At 38.9% G+C, this 20,419-nt stretch overlaps 1 protein-coding gene across 1 annotated transcript in view; it reads right to left on the bottom strand.

Moving 5' to 3' along the window:
• Positions 1 to 20,082, bottom strand: part of CHRDL2 (chordin like 2) — a 714,636-nt gene extending 694,554 nt beyond the window's left edge. Inside the window, exon 1 of the mRNA XM_044072677.1 lies at positions 19,895 to 20,082. Within this exon, the coding sequence (XP_043928612.1) occupies positions 19,895 to 19,982 (88 nt within the window). The 5' untranslated portion in view covers positions 19,983 to 20,082. The remainder of the gene's footprint in view (positions 1 to 19,894) is intronic.
• Between the last annotated feature and the right edge of the window lie 337 nt (positions 20,083 to 20,419).

Genomic DNA, 20,419 nt, shown 5'->3' with positions numbered 1-20,419 from the left:
AGTATCAGCATATGTATATTTCTCCAAAATCAAAATGAGTACATTAAAATTTAAATACACGTATCATTTAACTGCAAGACACTGACCAATATTAGTGTCTCTACTTCTACCCTTTAGTTTTCATTCCTTGATTTGCTGATATGGATACAGCAAAAACTAAGATAGCAACACAAATGGTATGCAATGCTCACAAGTCATCAGGATTCTGAAAGTTAAGTATAGCCACATCAGATCCCTTCATCTGCATCTATTTTCAAAATCCTTATCAAGGACCTTTCTTTTATACATCTGTCCTTTGCATGATCCATGAACGTATTTGTTCAGCCACTGACTTGTTTACTGAATGTACATCGGCGGTTATAATGAAATTAATACTGCACATATATTTGTGTGTGGAGCTTGAATCATTTTCAAAGCTAGGGCTACAATGATCACAAGTGATTCAGTGTTAAGTGTAAACATACACAATAGTAACTTTTGTATATAAAAAAGTATTCCATGATGAGTTAGATTCACAAGTTCAGCGTGTCTGCTAATAAACATGACAGAATAACGATGCCAACTTTAGCATTGAATTTGAGATATATAAGCAGTTATTTTACCATATGAAGGAGAAGGAAGACACATTCTCTTTAGAAATCAGTGCTTTGTTTTATAAACTAGTTACAGTTAATAAAAATGAATTCTGTCAGCTTGCTAACACAGTACTTAAATGACTGGCGTAGTAGTAAGACATGTTGAAAAAATAAACAAATACAATAAAAATAAATTGATTTGTTAATCAGCTAAGCCTACTGAACACACTAACTTTTCAGGGACAACCTGGGAGTGATTTCTGTTTAAGTGACTTGGTCAGAGTAACATAGAAGTCAAAAGGAGGCAGTGGAAATCAAACCCACTACTACTAGGTCTACCAGTACAAAATCCTAGACACCTGCATCAAACCAGCAGAAAAAGTAGTGAAATGTCAATTGGCTGCATACTGCAGACCAAATATTTGACTTAAATCATGGTGGGCATATAAGCCCTGTAACTCAGAATATGTTGTTAACCAGACTAACACTTGTCCATCCCCCTTGAAGAAATGCATGTGTCTTTGGGGGAGAGGGGTCCTCCTCTGAATACGAAAGATTAAATTAATAAATACAATACTTTCATCTAATAAAATAGAGACACCTGTAGAGTTGCTGCATTTGTCTAACCAGCAAAACGATTAGCTATATGTATGAAAATAGCATTGAAATTCAGATGAGCTATCTGACAATACTGTCTTCTTCTCCCACAACCACAGCCGTAGAACCATGGGTAAATGTCATATATATGTTTTCAGTGTAGAGCAGTCAATCTAGCAGCATGTCTTTGGGCAGAAGCTGGAGTTCCATGAGAAGACTGACATGGACAAAGGAAGAACACCTCTATGCATACTAAACATTATATACAATTTCTAAAAACAGAAAGAAAAATGCTGCTAACTGGTTAGTAAATGGAGCAGTACCACAGAAAGATATGTTCAGTTAAACATCATAAATTAATTTTAATGTGTCAGCATTAAAACACCTTCAACTAGTATACAAAAAGTGTTTAGTAATAAAAGCTAACTCTGATTGCAGGCCATAGAGCTCAAAGGAGGCATTCTTCTGCTAAAGGTGTCATTATAAAGATTATTAGCTACTAAAAATATTTCATATCGTTTCAGAGGCCCACACTTCATACAGTAAACACATTGCACTGAAAAATGAAAAACCATGCACTGCTCGCCTGCCAGCAGTATGTAGAAATACCTAGCCACAGGAAAGAACTATCATGCAATGAAGTTATCTAAAAAAGTAAGAAATACATTTTTAAAATAACTCAGGTAAATAAAACTGATAATCAACCTGACCCTTGCCTTATAGGAATATATCCCTAACTATGACTCAGATGAACTGTTTGATTAGTGTCTTAGGTGCTAGAACAGCCAAAACAGGGAGGATGGAAGTAACAGAGCAATGCCACCTGGTCCATCCTGCGGGAGCAATATGATCTATACAAGAGTGTGGGGCAACATCAACAGCAACTACAGTAACAGTGTGGGTACATTCTGTATGTCAGCCAAGTAGGCATGCACCTGTCTACAGGAGTTTACATAGGACTTCCCTAGAGCAGCAGCACTATGCATAGCAGTCAACTAATGGGGAGAGATTAGGTTTGAGAGGGTATCAACATCATTGTCACAACAGGTTCTTTCTCTTTCACACCAAAATCTTGCCTCTATGAGGAACAAATAAGCTGACAAGGCTCCAGCCTCAGCCATGGAATGAATAGGCAGTCGGGATCTTGCCCTGTCCAGGAAATGAATGGTACTAGATCTTGCCGCCCCATCTTAAATATCAAATGAGTTGATCTAAAGGAGGTAGGGAGCCATCTGATGGATCATGATGTCTATAGGTAACACGGTAGTACCTACTCCAAATTAAATGTACCCACTGAGTCTTCACCACTGTGGTTAAACAGACTGGCCATGGGTAAATTATTACCAATGGTCAAGCAATGGTTCTAAGTTAGAAGTCAAGATCAAACCCCAGACCAATCAACTGTGAGGCAACATCATTAATAACTGCACATTACTGAACAGTGGTAAAAAAAAAAAAAGCTACAGTTTTAATACTGCAAAAACATAGGATCACTTCTCATCTCCTCTCCTGTCTATTTATTTACTATTTTGGTAATCAGGTTGGTAGACTGGTTCAGAGACCCTTTTCAGACATGACCCGGGCATAGTGGCAACAAACAGTGAATGCCAACTTAAGTTCTACAATTCAAAATATTATAGAGTTAAACTTACATAATTGCAATAAACTTTAGAATGTTCTTAAACAGTTCTTATACAGATGAAAATATACATTAAGTTTTATCAGTTTACATAATTTGCAATACTCTTTGACTACATAAATTTGCATCTTAAGGAGTTTAGATCAGATTTCCTCAACAATCCAAAACTCAGCTGTGAATAATGGAAGTGAGTACATAACACAGATTTACAGACACAGACCTAGAGAATAAGAATGGAACAAAAGTGATGGCTTCCATGGAAGAAACGATAAACTTTCTATAATTCTCTGAGGTATTCATTTTAGAGTTACTGGAGACATTATTGGTGACAGCAGTGGAGTTGGAACACTGTCTAGTCAGGTGTTTTTTTTTTTTCGAGAAGTTTGTGAGATTATCAGGAAGCAGATTTTTGCTTATTTCTTAGATAAAATCTTTATTCTTTTTTTTTTTCTTAAAGATAGGTACTTTGTTTGCAGGGGCATATTAGATTGGATTTTTTTTAAGGTAGACCAAGCTTTGTCTCGCTGTATCATGAGATTTATGTACTCTGCTCTCTACCTTAGCACATACTCATTTTATTCTGTTATCAACCTTAGCACATACTCATTGTACTATGCTTTCTGCCTTAACACATACGTATTGTACTCTGCTCTAGGCCTTATCGCATGCTCACTACACTCTGTTCTTTAACAAAAAAAAATCTTTATTAATCACATATGAAATAGGCAATCTTAACATTTATATAAATGAAAAATAAACATTGACAACACTTTAGTTGCAAATATTATGCATCACAGACACCACTGAAACAACTGCAGTTGCAAATATTATATATCACTTATAATCTAAACAGTCATTGTCAGTTAAATATTATACAGCTCATTCAAATCCAGTCTTCTTTTAAACTTTGTTCCTTCTCTGCATATATTGTTCCCACAGTTCCCATTTTTCCTATGCAGTTTGCTCCTTCTCTTTTCTAAAGATCCCAATTCCAATTGTTTTATTTCTGTTACTATATTCACTCTGTCTAGTAAAGTTGGTTTAGAATTTGGTTTCCATTTTCTAGTAACTGCTTTTTGGCAGCCACACAATAAGATACAGCAAGGCTTTACTATGTCTAGGCAATTCTGATTTTGTATCATAGCTCAAAAAAATCATCTCCCTAGTCAATCCAATCTGCTCACCCAGCATCCCCAATAGAGTGGTCCGCAGGGAATTTCTAAAGTTTGCCAACTCATTACACTCCAAAAAAAAAAAACATGTTCCCAACCACCTCTTTCTTTCATCTCACACCTTCAACATTTGCTATCCACCTGAGGAAAAATTCTTTAGAGTCTACTTGGGGTATAAAAATACCTACGTAAACACTTCCTGGCAAAGATCCTAAATCGTCTAGACTTTGTTGCATATTTGGGAGACATACATGTATCCTCCATTGTATCTTTGTGAAATGCTTATCCAGTCTCTCTTCCCAATCCTTTCAAAGCTCCTCTGATTGATTATAGTTATCATGCAATATTTTATATGCTCTACTAATTATTTATTTTTTTAATGGCAACATTGCACTCTGTTCTTGACCTTAGTTCATACTCATCATTGTACTCTGCGTACTTATTGTAATTTATCAACCTTAGCACATACTCATTGTACTCTGTTATTAACCTTAGTACATACTCATTGTATATTAACCTTAGTACATACTCATTGTACTCTGCTCTCTGCCTTAGCACATACCTACCGCACTCTGTTATTCACTTTAGTACATATTAGTACATAGCTAATAAATCTGTGAATATCCTTTTACACCATTGTACCCACTAATAATAAAGTGTTGGAAATGGCACACTAAAGAAAAAAAAACTTAATTTGATTGTAATTTAACTTTGCTCATGTATATACTAATTTGTTTAAATGCCAATTTATTGTAATACTGTCACTCTGTATTCCTCCGACTGACTTATACTTTTGGAATTTTCAACTTTGTTAACTAAAATGTAACTGTAAATTGGAGCTTTTCTCCCCAGGACTCCATTGAAAATGGGCTCTTACTGGCCCAATGGACCATCCTGGCAAACAAACTGCAAATAAAATAAAAAAAAAATAATATTCATTGTACTCTGCTCTCTGCCTTAGCGCATATCTACTGTAGTCTGTTATTGACCTTAGTACATATTTATTGTACTCTGCTATCGACCCTAGAACATACTTATGGTACTCTGATCTCTGCCTTAGCGCATACCTACTGTAGTCTGTTATTGACCTTAGTACATATTCATTGTACTCTGCTATTGACCCTAGAACATACTTATGGTACTCTGATCTCTGCCTTAGCGCATACCTACTGTAGTCTCTTATTGACCTTAGTACATATTTATTGTACTCTGCTACCGACCTCAGAACATACTTATGGTACGCTGATCTCTGCCTTAGCGCATACCTACTGTAGTCTGCTATTGACCTTAGTACATATTCATTGTACTCTGCTATCGACCCTAGAACATACTTATCTGACTCTGATCTCTGCCTTAGCGCATACCTACTGTAGTCTGTTATTGACCTTAGTGCATATTTATTGTACTCTGCTATCGACCCTAGAGCATACTTATGGTACTCTGATCTCTGCCTTAACGCATACCTACTGTAGTCTGTTATTGACCTTAGTATATATTTATTGTACTCTGCTACCGACCTCAGAACATACTTATGGTACTCTGATCTCTGCCTTAGCGCATACCTACTGTAGTCTGTTATTGACCTTAGTACATATTCATTGTACTCCACTATCGACCCTAGAACATACTTATCGTACTCTGATCTCTGCCTCAGCACATATTCATTGTACTTTGCTATTGACTTTAGCGCATACTCATTGTACTCTGATCTCTGCCTTAGGTTCTATAGCCAAAGTATAAAATTTCTCACTTTAAAGTTTGTCTTTCATACAGTTCATCACTACCTATATTCTCACACATTTTTATTAATAAAGCTGAAATCCTTATGAGAAAAACAGAAAGTCTATATATTTAGTTAAGTTATGTAGCTAGCTTTATTCCTGTGGCAGTTTTCAGAAAATAAAATATTAAAACGATCATGACACAAAACTTTAAGAAATACAGACACAGTGGATGTGGGGAAAAATAACACATACACTATTAACATATAGTTCTCCATTTGAGAGGAACCTTCCTGAAAGGTCCATGCTTGGAACTGTTATCTCTACCACTACTTGGCAAAAACTTGTAAGATCTCATGTTTTAGAATGTCTGCATGCCCATTTCAACTCATGCAGTAATGTAACTGCCAGACACATAACAGTGTCATTCTCCAAGTTAACCAGTTTTCCCCCTTGCCCATGGTATGCACCATCCTATAAATCAAGAAATAACAATAATGACTTTGACTCACATTACAACTTAGTAATGCACAAGTAAATTGCCACCTGGCTTACAAGGAACTCAAATAGATGAGACTAGTGGAAGAGACACCCATCTGCAGGGGGGGACAGCAGGATTTTCTCATAGATCATCTCATATGATAAGAATGTATCTGCAACACTTAACTTCAATGACCATCTTTGATGTGTCCATGGCTAGGTTCTATCCCAAGCAGTACCTTTAGGGTGGAAGAAGCCAGTCAACTTTATAAGCACATAACTCAGAAATATCAGTTATGCAGCACTGTTTTACCAAATTAGTCCACTCTCCTGGACCTATAGCCAAGACATTCCTGCTTTACAAAGGTGTGCACTAAGGACCAGAAGGTCACAGCACAGATGTTTGCATTTGAGACATACTTAAGAAGTGAAGGTAGCTACTCTTCTAATAGAGTAAGTTTTAGATGCAGCATTTGCCAGAGGGCAATTACCTGCTTGATGCCAAGTTCAAATCACCTGCAAGCTTACTGATAGGGTGGTACAGAGTACCACTCCACACAAAATGAAAACTGTTACCATGTGGAGGCATAAGTCTATTAAGGGAAAGGCTTCCTAGCCATCTCAGTATCCTCTGAAACCTCAACCAGCAAGCCAAGTGGATTTAAGGGGTCGACATCAGGTGTCAGGCTTTATGATAAACCCAGATGGTACCACAGTTGTATAGGATATGTTTAGCTAGGTAAAAGAATGCTTCTTGTACTGCAGAGACCTGAGAACCTAAAACCATGCTTTTCTCAGCCAAGAAGTTGTGACAACTATAAATTTTGGTCTTTCTTCCTGGAACTTTATGAAGAGACATGGAATTTGCAAGAATGGTTGGAAAGTATACAATAATCTCTCAGGGAAGAGGAAAGAGACAACACTTACTTATATCCTTTTTGAACCTGAAGAACTGAATGCTGAACAAAGCAGGAGAGGAAAAGGACTGCATTCTCTTAAATGGAAACCAGACTGCTATACAGAGTGCCCATCTTCTAGAAGAGCCTGAGCAGGCGTGATATCCAAATTCACATGTGCAGCAGATGATTGGAGGAGTTGCTGAAACAGTCTAGCCCATTTACCACCAAGCTGCTAACAGAGAAATGTCCTTGTCAGTGAAGTATTGCCAAACATGTATCACCTCCTTTTATACCAGGTATGACCATGTGTCCCTTATTTGTTATGGTACTGCATGACAAAGTGCTTGAATAACAAGATGAGGAGGAGCTCCAGAAGTAGCTGTGTTTCCCAGGCATGTACAGCCAGGAAGATTGTTCTTAGTTCCAAATGAGTGTATGTAGAGTGCCCTCTTGAGGACAAAATCACACTCCCTGCTCTATGCTAGAGTCTAGGTCAGCTCCTTATTCATAGGTTCATATGATGTTACTAGGCTACTGATCCGAGAGTCTTAATAAGCCTTGCTGTTAAATCCCAATATAATACTAGATGAGAGATATCATATTGCCAGGGTTTTTCCTAGCAAGGACTACCCATGGAGAGAAGCCAGGGCAATCCCCAGCAGAAATTTGCGGTTCCCTATCCAGTCATCCAGGTTGCACTTAAATAGAGTCATGGAGGTGCTCTGCTTGACATGGATTAGAAGCCTATTCCAGAGGAGTGACAACCTCTGAGAGATGTATCTGTCTTTCCAGGAAGTCCTGTCTATGTCGCAGGCTAGATTGAGGTCCCTAGAACTGATGACTCTAGTTCCATTTGACATACGGATGTGCAGCAGTTCCATTAGATTTGGGTCAGAGATTGCGCTGTAAACTAGACATAAGTCATCATTAAGTAGTCTATATGCTACTGAGTATAGTGACTACGACTTCAGTCTGTCCATATAAGACATGTGCTGGACATCCTGAATTTTCTTAGTTAGAAATCTCTGAGGTCTTTTAAGTTGCTGCAAGTGTCTGGTACGGTATACACCAAAGGAAGCATTATATTCAATAACAGGCCTGATGAGGGGTGAACACAGGGGAGTTATAACCTCTTTTGCTCTTGAGGCAATGCCTTTGCTAATCAAGTGAGTGATGTAGAATGCCTTCCTCACCACAGTAGACACATGGTAGTTAAAGTTGAGGTCACAGTCAACTTGTGCTCCCAGGTCTCTCACTACTGAATTGGTACTTAGAGTATTATTGTTTATTTTATAATAAGCAGGGACATTGCTTTTACCAAAGGGAATGATGATGCATTTTTTAGCATTTAGTTTAAGACCATGGTTTTAGCACCATCATTAGTCTGTGTAAGCCCCTTATGCAGTAAGCTCACTAGGCATGCCTCTCAACTGTCCAGATTTTTATCTCATATTTTGGTTTGTTCCTCATAAAATGTATGGCTTTTTGACAAATCACAGGGATGATCAGATGACTGAAGTCATTAATTAATGCCATAAATTTGAGTTTCAGTCTTTATATCCTTCATAAAATGTATCTTGAAACAAATCCTGTTATTCTAGCAACTTTCTAAGTTTATAACAGCAATATTTAAAGTATGTCCCTATTTTGAGTCTTTGTCTCCCCCAGTTTGTTGTGCTTTGTCCAGATTTCTTGCACTAAGAGGTTGAGAGGTATGTCCCTATGGGCTTTAATGTTAGCACCTAATTTTGGGTCTATATTAAAAGCACAAAGGTGTACCCGAATACATAAACGTCGACACATATTCCACAAACTGCAAATACACCGAACTCCCTAAACCGCAGAATTCAAAAACTCGAACCGTCATAGTTGTCCCACCCCACCACCCGCTACATACTACCTACCCAAGCAAACTAAATAAACCACATACATACACTAACTAAAACCCTACTTCTAACCCTAAACTAAACCCTACTGCTAACACTACACTAAATCTTCCATATACCACCATGTATGCACTTACCTTAACCCGCACCTTAACCCTAAGGTCCGTAATTATCACACACTTACTTTAAGAAGCTATACCCAAACAAACTAAATAACCCACATACATACACTTAACAAAACCCCACTTCTAACCCAACACTAAATCTCACATACATTACCATATATGCACTTACCTTAACCCGCACCCTAACCCTAAGGTCCGTAACTATCGCACACTTACCTTACGGAGCTATACCGCAGAAGGACCAACCATGATGATTCGACATTTTGGATTTCGCACTTCAGGATGATCAATGTTTTCACTGTTCGATGAAGACATGTCGATGTTTACATATTTGGGTAAGTACACCTTCGTGCTTTTACTATAGACCCCTAATTTTCAGTCATCTGCAAACTTGGATAGCCACAGCTCCTCTGTTTTGGCTTTGACTTCTGAGAAGTATATATCAAACAAGAGGGGGGCCCAGCACTGACCCTTGTGAGGCCCTACTGGTGACAGGTCTGTTTAGAGAGGTAAGGTCTTCCACTCTGACTGAGTGTTGTTGATCTGTGAGCCAGTCTACAACCCACCTGGCAACATAGGGGTTGATATTCAACTGGGTCAGTTTGTCAATGATGCCCGAATGTGGGATAGTGTTGAAGGCCTTGGCCAAGTCAAGACAGGCTGTGTGCATGACTTTTCCCTCATCTGTGGCTCTTGTCACATTCTTGCAGAAGTCCACCAGGTTTAACAGGCATGACCTGCCTTTGACAAAACCAAACTGGGATGGATTCAGGGTTTGGAGGTTACCTATATACTTATTTATGAGGTCCATGATGATTCGTTCAATTGCCTTACAGATGAGGGTGGTTAAACTTATGGGTCTATAGGTACCCGGGTATGTTGCCGGGGTTCATATTATATGATCGAATGCTGGAAATAGTGAATGATCTATTATCGAACCCAAATACTTGAAACTACAAAATTTTGAAGGAACAGATCGGTGAATTTGAATGATCTATTATCAAACCCAAATACACAAAACCACACCATTTTGAAGGAACGGATCAGCAAATTTTTTCCCAGGGAAAAAATTTGCTGATCCAAAAAAAAAAAAAGAATGTACAGGCAACATAAAGTTGGGAGCTTCGTCCACCACCCCCCCCCCACACCTTAAATATACCAACTCCAAGATCGCACCACAGTGAAGAAAACAGCAAAGTCCAGAGAATGGCCCAGCAAATTTTTTCCCTGGGAAAAAATTCGCTGATCCATTCCTTTGATATTCTGTGGTTTCATGCATTTGGGTTCGACAAATGAGCATTCGCTATTTCTAGCATTCGCTCATGTAATAGGAACCTATGTTACCGAGCAGCCCTTATGGATGGGGATACCAGTCACTGTTTTTCATTAAGTGGGGATAAAGCCAGTATTCAGGCTGTGGTTGAACAGAGTACCTAATGAAGTTGCTAGCTCTTGTTTTAGATCATTAAGAACACAGCCTGGAATGCCATCTGGTCCCATGGAGGCTGTGTTCCTGCCTTGGAGAGAGCACTGATAACTTGCTCTTTGGAGATACAGGGAGGAGGAGATGATGATGAAGACATGGTTTATGGTATGCTTGGGAGATAGGGGTTGAAATTTTTGCCAAACCTGTCTGATAGCAGGATTGCAATTTCCACAGGATCAGTGTGTGTGATGCCATCCACAATTAGTTCAGCAACATCTGAGTCCTACCTTTTAGGTTGCAGACATAGCTGAAGAAAGCCTTATAGTTATCCTTGGCTATGGCTACTAAATTTTTCTCATAGTTGCTCTTTGAAGATTTTATGAGTTGTCTTATTTGCTTGTTTAGGCTGAGGAGGGTGCACTTCCAGTTCTGGGATCTCATATTTGTATTTTTAGACAACAGCTTTTTCAATTATTGTATAATTTATTAATGCTAAACATCCACCAGGATGTTGTTTTTTTTGTTTGTTTTGTTTTTTTTTTTGAGGATCTTGTTGTAATCCATCCGGCATTGCTGTGTCTACACATTTTTGTAGATGCTTATACAGGGCATCAGTGTATACCTTAGTATAGCCATCAATGCATCTGTGGAAACTGGAGCTTAGAAGTCGATTATACCTTCCCTTAGAAGGGTACAGTTAGCTTTGGTGAATTTTTTTTAGCCTGACTTCTCCTTTTGGGATTTCTGGTGCTATTGCAACTTCAGAAATGACTGATTTATGGTCAGATTTAACCAATGCGGGCCCGACACTTGAGGCTTTGCATCAGTCACTCACATTGGTGAGGACCAGGTCTAGAATATTGGAGCCCCTTGTGGGGTGGTGTACTATTTGTTCCAGGACATTTGAGTTAACAAAGTCCAGAAACTTTTGTGTAAGTGAGTTTGGGCTCATATAAGTTTCCCAATTAATGGAAGGATAGTTGAAGTCACCCAAGACTAGGGTGTTAGGTTGTACTTTAATTGTCCCAAGTAGGTTTAAGTAAGCTGTGTGGGCATCTTGGTTAATGGAAGAGGACCTGTAACTGACAATGACCTGAAGAGGGTCTTATCCACAGTAATTTAGACTTGGAGTAACTCCACAGAGTTTTCTTGTCTAACCAGTCTAGAGGTGTAATTGTCTTTAATGAAGATAGATACTCACCCTCCTTTGGTTCTCACACCTTTAATTTGTGGTCTGAAAGTGTGGAAGGCGTTGTAGCCTTGCAAGGCCAGGGTACTTTCTGCAGCCTTGAGCCAGGTTTCTGTGACTGCACAGATGTCAACATCTTCCAGGGAGAGGAGTGCTTCCAGCAAGTGCAGTGTCTGATTTAAACTCCTAGCATTTAGCTGCATGACCCATAGTTTCTTTGTGTTTGATATTTTCACATCAGGAATTCTGTTGTTCTGACCTTGCCTATAAAAAGTATTATAGGGGAGGCAAGTGCCTTAGCCAGCAACCAAAAGTCTAGAGGTGGCAGGTGAAGACCATCTCTGCCAAAGCAGCATGCTCTATCCACCATGTCGTCCCAGGCTGACAGGAACTGGATCCCTTAGAATGACACCAGAAACTAAGCCAATTATTCATGTAAATCATTTTCTGTTTATATTTTGGTATCATCCTAGATGAAGGTTAAAATTCTGCTCAAAGCTAGGGGCATACCCACCTAGGACACATATTCAGAGAGCTCAATCATGTCTCTCTTCATATAGTCCAGAGAGGTACATCTCCAGTCATTCTCACCAACATGAACTATGACGGAATCATAACAATACTTGTTGTTGAGAGACTTGAGTGCAAGTCAGCTGACCGTAACCTTCTCCTTGTTCAACCTGGTGAGTAAGGCATCTGTATGTCTCACTACAGAGTCAACTAAAACTAAAACATTTGGAATAGTTGTGCATTGCCTTAAGGGCTTATTTGGTGAGACACAGGTGCTAGTGTTTTTATGTGTATTGGGTGCTTTTGGTGTTGTGTTAGGAGTAGCAAGTTTATGTTTTGGAGGTCTCTGGTGTTTAGGCAGGTTTCTGGAGAGTATCTTTGCATATGAAGGTTTATGTGTTGGGTGCATATTATGAATAGGAGTCGTGATGTGTGAGCTGACAACTTGTTTAGTGTTGCTGTTCTGGGCATGAGAGAGAACAGTGATTCCAGAGTCTTAGTGTAGGAGTATCTCTCTCAAATTATACATGAGTGATTTAGGAGTAAGGGCTTGTCAGTGTACATGAGGTAGTTGCTTCACTGCCTCAAAAAATCCGTGTCTACCAGGCTGGCAGGAGAAACAGAGGGAAACTGACAGTCCATAATGCAAGGTTTGAACCTGGCATCTCAGCAGATAAGGAGAAATTGATGAGGGTATCAGGCAAGGAGCTATTTTAGGGTGACTAACCTATGAGGTGTGCAGTAGGAGGTCTATAAAAGAGGGAATCTACAGGGTCTCATGTTAATAGGTAACAGGTAAAATTTCTGCTGGGTGGTTTACTGAACAGCTGAGAGCAATTCAAGAACTGCTCTGCTAGATAGCAGCCGCATCTAAGGGAAAATACTCCTGTTGGCGCTTTTGCATCTATAACCACCATGAGTTACCCCCTCTGTGAGGTGGTGCACTACGCTCAAGCAAGAGCAAAGCAGCTATTACGAAAATAAAAAAACAAAGAAAAAGTTCAAACTGAGCCCTGCACCAATGAAATAGCTCAAACTGACCCCTGAACCAATAACCTTCAATTAAATAGTCCTACTGTATGCTCCTGCCACAAGGGTACAGGGGGGTTTCTCCAAAAAAATGTCCTGATTTTTATGTGCTCAGTCTACAAACAGAACTGAATTCATCCGGTCTGAATCCAGTCTATACTACGGCCAACAGGAGTGCAGCAGAACAACAGAAAAAAAGCAGGATTTTTTTTCAAAGTATATAAGCAACAGTGTAAAAGCAGCACCGTTTTTCTTGAATTAATAATAGCAACAGAATAAAACAGCAGAAGCAGATATTTTCTTAAATTAAGTAAGACCAGTAGTTGTTGTGAAATGCAGTCAAAGTGCAACAAATGCAGTAGTAAAATACAGTGCAAAGCAGCAGCAAACTACAATTTTTTTTTAAACTGCTGAAGTACAGTCACAGTATATAAGAGAAGTGCAAAGAAAAAATACTTAGAGCCATTTTCTGGATTGCCAGCTCAGAAAGACCAAGTAAACACCTACAGTTGCTAGATGAATAATCCCAGTCCTCCTAAAGTAAAAGCACAGTAACAGAGTGTCCAGAATGAAGTGCTACCACAAACAAACTTAAAAGATATGGATACAGCAGTGTACCTTAAACAGCTCATAAAAGTGTGATTATTCAATAAAAGTACTTTGCTTTGTATAAATGAGCCAAGAGTCACTCAGTTATACAGAATTTATAAAGGCACTAAAAACAAGATAAGCTGATTAATAAGCTCTCCAGCCAATAAAAGTACATGCAGAAATCTCAAGAGTTTCCTCAACCTAAACAGACCAAGCTGCCTCCCAGTGCACTAGAAGGAAAATCCACTGACTTTGATGAGAAAACAAGTGCTTGCTAGAGTGTAAAAATATACTACTTTATCCAACAGCTACCTAGATAATGAAGTCAGATGAAGTAAATCAGTGCAACAGGCAATAAAAGGCAAACATGCACTTTTTTGATATAAGCACAAGGAAATATAAGGAAATATAATAAATAAAAATTAAAACAAAAAAATCAAGATAGCAGCAATATAGAAAGGAAGGAGCTTATAAAGCTCAATTTATAGTAGGGATGGGAAGCTTAAAATCAACAAGTTTAAAAAGAAGACCGACAAACTGGAGGGTAGATAGGGAACCCTAGCAGGGAATCATCAGCAGTGTTATACCTTATGCAGGCTTGAAATCCTACAGACAAAGACAAAGGCCCAGAATTTCACTTTGTATTTCTATCAGCCAAATATCTGTTATCAGAATGTGTGATGGGACTGGCTTCAGAAAAGGAAGGCATGCCAGAACAGTGGCCCACTGACAAGGATCTGATACCAAAACTAATCCATGAGTAGGCAGCAGCTCTGAAATCCCTAAAACTCCACAGTCCACTGCAGCACTTGCATCCTCAGGCAAGCAAATTATACCATGAACATTGTGGCATATATTAAGATAATAATTCAAAGCTGCACCAATCTCCTGGGCCCTCTCGTTTTCCTAGATGACCAATAAAATATTCACTTCTAAGAATATGAAGGCAACCCTCAGAGTAAGAATCATAGAGGACTTCCTCCATTTCATTGAGATCCCTATAGTCTGCTATCACTAAGCTCCCACTGCATGCTTTTGATAGGAATTCCTAGTTAACAAACACATGAAAATTCTTCTTCAAAGTTTTAATCCCCACATCAGACACCTTGGTGAATTGTCAGGGTGTCAATAAAAGTCTAAATTGCAACAGTTTCTAACAAAATTAATGCCCACTCAAAGCAAACCAAAAGAGTCTCCTCTGTGGACCAGATATTTTGATAAGCCAAAAAGCCGCCATCATTTCCAGTGACACGTCAAAGTAGTTTCTGGAGCAAGGTCATGAACCCCTGTAGGGTGATCATCTGAAATAAAACATAACAGATGAGCTAACTTAGGTCAATGAAATCCTGAATACAACATAATTAATTTGTTCTCTTCTTGGAAGAAGGCATGATTAACACTCTTGACATTTTATCAAAAACTGGGGCTGCATCTAAGCCTTTTGAGAATTAGAACCTGGGCCTGCCTATGAGGTCTGGTGAGATTAATTAACATGCCAATGGAATTTTCTGGTTAGGTACAAGTGAGCTCCAGAATATGGATAACAGTCACTACATCCAGACCTCACTGGGTCTATCTAATAATTCTCCAAGCTAGGAAGAATTTCAAGAACTGGCACTCACAGATCAGAATTAATGTTGTGTCAGAGCACTCATTGGGGTCACCTTGTATAATTTAACCAGAACTGGAGCATGTAAAACTGTGCAGTATGTTTCAGAGCCATGATTATTCAGTGATAAAGCCTCTTCTTCTTTTGGGGTTGGCTAGACTTGGGAGAGGAAGAACAGAAAGTAGAAAGACGGGTTTATAACCCCTCCTCCCGGTGAGGGTCTGCTTCTTCCAACCTTTCCCAAGAAACAGGCATCCAAGATTTCATTCCTGAACACCTCATTAAGAGAGGAAATTCTTAGCTGTATATCTTATGCAGGCACACACCTAAGCCTGAATCCCTAACTACAAATCTACACAGCCACAATTACAGCAGGATATAGGATAGCTCCCTGCAGAGGCTGTAGACAGAGTCTTTGCAAGGTCTTCCTTGAGTCCAGATTTCAAGAGGTCATTAGGTTGTTCTAGAGCCTTCTTAATCAGCTAGGACAGGAGAGATGAACAGTTGAGGCCAATGTGCCTTAGTGTGTGACAGAAGCAAATTATCTGTCCACACCTGTCTAAAGCCTTAGAATCCTTGTAAGGCATCCAACGCACCAAAGTGTTTGGTCTCCGGGACCAATGTTGGACTTAAAAGATCACAAAGGATTCTGCATTAGTATACTTGCTTAACTGTTGCATCTATTCAGATGGGCCATGCAGAGAATGTTATCTACATTTATGGGGTAGAAAGGCAGAATCAGGGTGTTTCCAGGCTGTTTGCATACCATCCTTTATAAATATCTCCATAAAGAGAATAACTCATGGGTCTTCATTCTTTTTCACTCAAAACTTGACAGCATTTTTCTGGAGGCTGGAAGATGGGCTTAAGACAAATCTAAACTGTTTTTCTTGAACCTGACATCCTTTCTGAAACAGAGGTCAGCCAGCAGGGAGACATCCTTGCTTAACTCAGAGACACATTTACCCCACTCCTCCCCCCAGCTGCAGGGGTAAGCATGGGCTCAGTACTAAGTGAAGGTGAATATGCGGCCGATGCATGGTGGATGTCATGCTACATGGAATTGTCATGTAATAACACAAAATCAAGTAGCTGTGTGTACCAAACAAAAGCCCTGAGCTGGATCCAGCACTGGCTTCAGACTGTACACCATAAGCAAGCAAACTCACATGTGAGACACAAGTTCCCACCAAATATCGATACTCTGAAGTGTAAGGTCTGGAGTAAGAAAACTTAAAGGACCTTCCTCACCTACAACCAACCCAGCTGGTCATGGAGGATGACCAAGAGGTGATTCCTCATTCCCAAGTACAACCAAGCCAGCATCAGGTGATTTAGGGGGCCACTCCCAGGATCAAGCTAGTTGAACATGGGTTCCAGTCTAGCAACCTAGGATATACCTACCCCAAGGCGGAAGCTGAAGGTGCACCTCCACTGGCTGTCTTGTCCTTATCCAAGGAAAAGGACAAATGCAGGCTCAAGTCCTCACTAGCTGAGGATGAACTCATCACCTGCAAAGACCAGAAGACCAGATGAACACCAGACCTTCCTTTTGGAGGGCCAGGTCTCCACCTACTCTCTTTAGCTTGTTCTTATGGCAATGCTCTAACTTATGCTAGGAGCAGCATGGAGATCTTTCCCACATGTCCCCATGCAAGACACTATTAACAGGCTTTTGGTTGGAAATAGACTAAAAACTTCTTCCCATGGTGCTTCCGAGTGGAAGGATTAAATTGCTGGCACTTCTGGTAGTTTTACAAGTTATCCTCTCCCCTCCTCTCTCCAGTTCAATAAAGGCAATTTAGACTCTGGTCTTGAGTTGTTAATTGAAGATTACAGAGCCATTGGTATGCTGATGTGGTGAAATCTGAAGAGAGTAACTGCAGTTCTAAGGAAAGTGAGAATTTAAGTGCAAATGGGAAACACAGACTAATTGTGAGATTGTGTTACCTTAAAGAGTATTACCCCTTCTCTAAGGTACAGTGAACTCAGAGTTAGTATATAAGGGGTGTAAGGGGTATATGGTGCAAACGATTCTTGCAGAAAAACTTTAAAAGTGCAACAGTGAGTTTCAGAACTCACTGTTTCTTGCAAGTGTTGCCACTCAAATTATCACATATAGCAATTCCAATGGGTTCCTATTACATAGTCGAACATTTACAAGTTCGAACGCTATATGGTTGAAACCATATGTTTGAACTTGTAAAAGTTCAAATACGTAAAAAAAATAAAAGAAAAAACATAACTAACTGTTGTAAGCAAGGGGGCAAGCCCCCCTGCACCCCCCATACCTCCTGCTCTTTAAATATAGCAACTCCCTGACAGAGCTATAATGCAGAAAGGGAAGATTTCTCTTTACTGCTCTGTAGTGCAGTCCCTCCCAGATTTGGTATATTTAAAGAGCGGGGGGTGTGGGGTGCAGGGGGGGGCTTGCCCCCTGCTAACAGCAGTTAGTTTTGTGTTTTCTTTTTTTTTTTTTTTTTTACGTGTAAGAAGTTTTGAAACTTCGAACATAAGGGTTCGACTTTATTACGTTCGAAGTTTCAAAACTTCGATCACGTAATAGGAACCCATTCCAATAGGGAATCAAGTTGATGCTTAGGTATGATAATGTAAAATGTGAGACACCATCTAAAGACTGTAATTCAAACTGTGCAAGCAGAATAAGATCTAGTAGGCTAAAAAGAAGCACATGTGTGTATTTGGCTTATTATGTCATGTATGGTCAAATGTAGGATCTTCCAAATTTTTCCCAAATGATGATTACTACAGAAGATGAATCAAAACAAAAACCCTTAATGTAAGATCTACATTGTTAGTGTAGTAGATGCACTAAGAGGTTGAAGTGGTGATTTAGAGTCCTAAAAGCTACTGGACTACATATGCAACTAAATTTATTTCCCACATCTTACATTTGTACTTTTGTCAGCCAGTTACATGATGCATTTCATTTTGTCTTACATTATCACCCCCCCCCTTGTTACAGCATCATTAAGAAAATATTTGTTATAATATGAGCACTTTTTATCTCATTTCCCACCAGAATATGCAAATGCAAATGGGCCTCTTGGATTTGCCAGGAACAATAATTATATAGGACTCAGAAATTTCCGCATGCCAGTAATGGCCTGCCTTTACACAACTGACCAAACAGAAACATCCTTTTTACAAGCCCCAGAAACAGAGCAGTGCTTTAGAAATTTTGCATTAGTCATTTATGGGAATACTGTGCAATGATCTTTTTTTTTTAAGTTTGACATTATGTGACACATGACAGTAACACAACAAAATGAGTGCCTGCAAAACTGAAACACATCAAAATTTTACTACAACCAAACACTGTTAGAATCCAGCATATGTTCTGTCTTTGGGAATGATCAGGAAGGGGCTACAAACTACAGGTGGTTTTCTACTAGAAACAAGAACAGACATGTTCAGTTCTTTTTCTTTCATTTATTTTATCAGTTATGTTAAATAGGTAGTTACACTGGGGTCACCAGATGTGTTTTTAAAATCAGGCTTATCACATTAAATCATTCAGTAAGGAAATATGTACTGATTGGTTTCAAACCCAGTCTTCTGACTTTATGCCACAGCTTCAGAGGCAGCATACTGTGCTGTTTCCACTGTCAATTTCTATTCTGAGAACAGAAATTTTAAACCAGAATGCACACCAAATTAGGAATGGTGTAGATGATCCCCCACCCAGCTCCATGCCCTTACAAATCTTTCTGTTTCATTAATATCACTGCTGGAAGGTTGCACAAACTGATGACTGCACTATTCTAACAGGAAATTAAAGGGCTTTAGGTGTGAAGTACTTTGTTAATTTCAGCAGTTAAGACCAATTAAATTAAATATATCAATTAGCCTTCTATACATTCCCCAGGTTAAAGATCACAAAGGTCAGCCTTCTCATCACATTCCATTGATATGCACCTATTATTGTAGGATTTTAAATTCAGATGGATTTCTTTAAAATTCTACATCATTTGGATTTACTGTATTTTAATTTCATATATAAATTTAGTACCTGTGGAGTTATATTAAGCTAGAATAACCAAAGCCATTGTTTTATATCCACATGTGATGCACAGTCTCAATGTACCAATGCACCAATATTCTCCATGAATGAAAAAATATATAACAAAATCAATCTCTGGAATTATTTGAGAAATTAAAAGTAGAGAATGCAGTGCTACTGACTGCAGCTTGAAATGAAAAACATTTTCTACTCATGTATTAATTTTTCCCTAAATGCATCCATCTCAGTTATCTTAAAAAGTATTTTGTTCACATGTAACTTCAAAAAATATTTTGCACACTTAACATGTAAGAATTGCATTTAAACATAATGTTGCACATATTTATTTTTGCTTATTTGTTTGCATAATCAGTTATACTAGACATCAGTATCCATTCTGAATTATATACTAATAGACTTACGTGTTCTGGTTCTGGCTGTTGTGTCAGGTGTATTAAACAGCAAAAAAATTCCCAAGCAGAAGAAGATACCTCCTGTATCAAGAACCATTCTTTTCCCACTGAAAATGAATAGCCAGCTTCCAGGTGATTACAGTAAGTCTCCAAAATTATAAAGGCAGCACCAAAGAACTCAAAAGTGTTTGTATGTGTTTGGGGGTTAGACTAACAGCACGTCAGAGACTTATCATTTGATTCACCCATCCAAAAGAAAATGTGCTGGCTACCTTTTTGTGTTAATCTAGGCTGCCCTCTACTGGAAAATTGGTATACTTGAAGACAGCATCCGAAACCAACATGCAGCTAACTGTAATAAAATCAGTGTCTACAAGGAAGCATTCAGCTGAAAGGTACATATTTAAGCTTACAGCAATCTCAGATGGTCTGCATTCTACATATTTTAAATCTCTGTAGATAAGCTACTGTCCTGCAGCAAATACTTTTATGTCATACTACTGCTCAGTAAAAAGAAAAACTTGCTCTAAACTA

This window comes from Protopterus annectens, chromosome 5.part0 (assembly GCF_019279795.1).
Source record: "Protopterus annectens isolate FY-2018-M chromosome 5.part0, PAN1.0, whole genome shotgun sequence".
Classification (NCBI taxonomy): Eukaryota; Metazoa; Chordata; order Ceratodontiformes; family Protopteridae; genus Protopterus; species Protopterus annectens.
The sequence above is the reverse complement of the archived record's forward strand: the minus strand, read 5'-3'. Positions and strand labels throughout refer to the sequence as shown.